A 3,923-nucleotide genomic window follows, 5' to 3' on the forward strand; every position below is an offset into this window, starting at 1 on the left:
AACCAGAGATTAAGAAGAGCCCAGAAGGGGCGCCTGGGTGGCTCAGTTCATTAAGCAACTGCATTTGGCTCAGGTCACAATCCTGGAGTCCCTGGATCGATTAGGCTCCCGGCTCCACAGGGAGTCTGCTTCTCCCTCTGACTTCTCGCCTTTCATGCTCTCTCTCTCAAATAAATAAATAAAATCCAGAGAGAGGTCCAGGGTCCAGAGAGAGGTCCAGACGATGCATCACCACGTGCTGGCCTCTGAAAAGCTTTCATAGGACCAGGACCAGCCTGAATCATGAATGGCTGTGGCGTCCTTAGAGGAAAGAGAGAAATGAGGCCTCTGTACCTAGAAAATTATTTCAGTAAGAAAAAAATGTGAATTTTTTTTTAAAAAAGTGCTTCTGTGACTAAACTAAATAGATTTGCTCTTCCTTAGGTTGTGAAGTCTGTTGATGCTCATCTGTTTTTATGCTTTGTTGCTTTCTTTGATAATTTGCCATCTGTCTTCTCTTAGTTTCTTAAGAAAATGCCATTGGATGGGGCGCCTGGGTGGCTCAGCGGGTTAAAGCCTCTGCCTTCAGCTCAGGTCATGATCCCAGGGTCCTGGGATCGAGCCCCGCATCGGGCTCTCTGCTTAGCGGGGAGCCTGCTTCCTCCTCTCTCTCTCTCTGCCTGCCTCTCTGCCTACTTGTAATCTCTATCTGTCAAATAAATAAATCTTAAAAAAAAAAAAAAAAAAGATAGTCTGTCCTCAGTCTCCCCTTTAAAAAAAAAAAAAAAAAGAAAATGCCATTGGAAAATTCCGAATCACTCTGTCTGACAGGGGACTGCAGGCAATCAGGGCAAATTTAGGCCAGCCCAATGAGGAGAAAGAGCACCCCTACAGACCAGGTGAGATAGTGCAGAGATTAAAGTTTCTTTTTTTTTTTTTTTTTTTTTTTTTGAGGTTTCAATATTTTATTCAAGTTTTACTTTAAGTGATGTTAATTACAGCATTTGAAGGGGAGGATCTAATTCCACACAAAATGGAAGCCATTAAACGGCTAAAAAATAAACTGAGTGGCGAAAATATAACAAGTCCAATTTCGATTCTGAGTGTTGTCACAATGCGATTACAGAGACTCTTCCTAGCTCAGAGCTGGGACTCTTAGAAGCTATTTCATACTCTGGTGCAAGGGCAGAAAACCACAACATGAGAGGGAATTAAGTCCTGAATTATTGGCTTCATCACATCCAACTTCTCCACCCTCAAAATGGCACAAAAGAAACAGCTACCACACCCTGCAGACTACTTTTGGTGTAAAAGAGGTGATGGACTGGAGTGGAAACAGGTCAGGAAAATCTGTCTAAAAAAGTCTCTTTCAGATGAGTGTGTACATTACCACCCATGAGTCTCTCCTTCCTTCAGACAGGAAACCCAGTTCAGTTCTCAAGAAGTCATAATTTCATTCATGTACTCAATACCAATGAACAAAGTGCCTACAAATTATCAGCTTCCATTTGCAGCCATTTCTAGATAAAAAAGAAACCTGAACTCTCTAGAGGGGGCCCCAAGCTCCTCCAAGTCTGCAGCTCAAAGGACTTTTCCTGGAACTGGGTTTCTTCTGTACCTCTGAAAGGGTAACACCTTAAAGCTGAATCATCTTTAACCTGGAGGTCTAACATGATATTTAGCAATACTTGCATCCCAGACATACAACATTAAAAGGTACACTAAATTCTGAAGGTAGCTATGCTCAAAATAGTTTAAAATTAAACGATTGTACAGTATTCATTTATGCCTGAAATTCCAGTCCTAGACCAAGCTTGTGGCCGCCAGCATTGACATTCTTGCCATCCAGCAGAGCTGATAGCGTCAGTTTGATACCTGGCTTTAGGGTCTGAGTGTATCCTAAACCTATCAGGCTGGAGTTGTTCACTTTAGCCGAGAAGCAGGCATCAGGGTCGATCTGATACTTGGCCGCTATTCCAAAGCGAGTGTTACTATTTCCTGCTGTCCAGGCCAGATTGACAGCGGTCTCTAACTTCTTATTCACCTTCTGATAAATGGAGCCACCAAATTCTGTCCCATCGTTTACGTTAGTGTGGAGCTGGAATTCGTCAGTCTTGTAGCCAACCGCGAAGTTGCTCTGGGCCACTCGAGACTTCGCAGTCTCAAAATTCATCTGGTAGCCAGCCAGCCAGCCTTCATAGCCCAGCACCACAGCACCCCGAACTGAAGGACCAGCAATGTCGAAATCCACATCACAGCCCAGGTTGATGTGCTCCCGCTTATACCCTGTCTTGATTTTTGCATTTTTTTTCCCTGTGTTTGGTGAGAAGGATGAATCAAAGGTCAGCTTCAGTCCACGTGCAAGCTGATCTTCCACAGTGATCTCTGTGCCTAGCGTGTTGTCAGTGTTCCATTTCTCTGTAAACGTCAGACCATATTCGGTCCACCTGTACTTGGTTTCCAGACTGCCCATCACTTTGGTGGTCTCAGTGTTGGCTGAACCTGAGCTTGTAAATTCCAGTCCATTCTCAGATTTTGTTTTCAAGTCCAGTTTTATTAAGCCAAATCCATAACCCTTGGTGAAGACATCCCTGGCAGATTTGCCAAGATCAGCATACGTGGGAGGCACGGCCATCTTCTGCTCAGCGGCGGCGGCGGCAGGCTCAGCGGCTGCTACCGCGGGGGCTGCAGTGAGAGGAACCGAGATTAAAGTTTCTTAATCCGAGTGTCTTGGTTGTTTGAATAGGTAAATCTTTCACGTGCAAGCCTATTCCAAAAACTTCAGAATTCTCAGCATCCCTGTCCCCTCCCATTAAATGACAGTAGATTTCCAGATATTGTGACAATCAAACTCCCCCAGACACTTCCAAGCATCCCTGGGCTGGGCAGTACCCTAGTCCCCAGGTTGAGAACCATTGAATGAAAGGCTGAAAACCCAGATGAAAGGAGACTTACAGATCTAGGGGAGAGTTATCAGGACCCCTGAAAATGTTCCTGCCTTCTTCATAGCAGGATATTTTCTCTAGAACCTTTGTAAAGACTTTCCCTCTTAAGTCTTTTTATTGACTATCTTTTTTTTTTTTAAGATTTTATTTATTTATTTGACAGATAGAGATCACAAGTAGGGAGAGAGGCAGGCAGAGAGAGAGAGAGAGGAGGAAGCAGGCTCCCTGCCAAGCAGAGAGCCTGATGCGGGGCTCGATCCCAGGACACTGGGATCATGACCTAAGCTGAAGGCAGAGGCTTTAACCCACTGAGCCACCCAGGCGCCCCTTTTATTGACTATCTTTTCCCTGGACCTCTCTGTCTGCCTTGTTTGCTCAGCCCCTCACCAGTTCCTTCCCCTCTCTAGTGTGGGTCAACATTTTCTGATTTTCATTGTCTCAAAGATGCTTTTCCCCCACCACTTCCAACCTCAGACCTCAGACCTTCGTGATATCCTGCTGGCTTGTTGTTAGGGCTACCTCATAATCAAGTATGTGGATCAAGTCCAACCTTACCACCCTGTTGACCAGGGGCACCCAAGACCCTTCAGGCTAGGAGAACAGCATCTATAAAAGCTGTTGTCAGGAGGAAGCCTGGAGTGATAGAGAGAGAGTAACAGTTTGGCAGTAGATTTTGGAGTGTATTGGGAGAGAAGGTGGGAGAGACAGACTGGAGGCAAATGGTAATCACCTCACTCAGTCCTCACCTGGAATGGTATTTGGGAAGAGAATGCCCAGCCCTTTTGGAGACAGTCCTGAGGTGTGGGCCTTTGAGGATGGGGACACCATAGGAGATCTGAATCCCTGAGGAACGGAGGGGAGGAACTGAGCTCAGAAGACAATGCCAGATGAAAGAGATAGGCTATCTTCTTGTCTTTAATTCTGGGAATCACCTACTTAGACCCAGATGCCTGTCAGGACAGTAAATACGAGGAGTTACTCTTTGGAAGGGGCTCTTTG

The 3,923-nt window shown here is 45.4% G+C and overlaps 1 protein-coding gene across 1 annotated transcript; it reads right to left on the bottom strand.

Annotated features, from left to right (window-relative positions):
* Window positions 1-1,064: 1,064 nt before the first annotated feature.
* Window positions 1,065-2,674, bottom strand: LOC123927456 (voltage-dependent anion-selective channel protein 1-like). The gene has a single exon (XM_045982040.1). The coding sequence runs from the start codon at window positions 2,612-2,614 to the stop codon at window positions 1,763-1,765; it is 852 nt and encodes a 283-aa protein (XP_045837996.1). The 5' UTR covers window positions 2,615-2,674; the 3' UTR covers window positions 1,065-1,762.
* Window positions 2,675-3,923: the final 1,249 nt, after the last annotated feature.

This window comes from Meles meles, chromosome 17 (genome assembly GCF_922984935.1).
Source record: "Meles meles chromosome 17, mMelMel3.1 paternal haplotype, whole genome shotgun sequence".
Classification (NCBI taxonomy): domain Eukaryota; kingdom Metazoa; phylum Chordata; class Mammalia; order Carnivora; family Mustelidae; genus Meles; species Meles meles.

Excerpts from the sequence above, each read along its gene's own strand:
- LOC123927456 (XM_045982040.1), bottom strand. The coding sequence starts at position 2,614 with ATGGCCGTGCCTCCCACGTATGCTGATCTTGGCAAATCTGCCAGGGAT.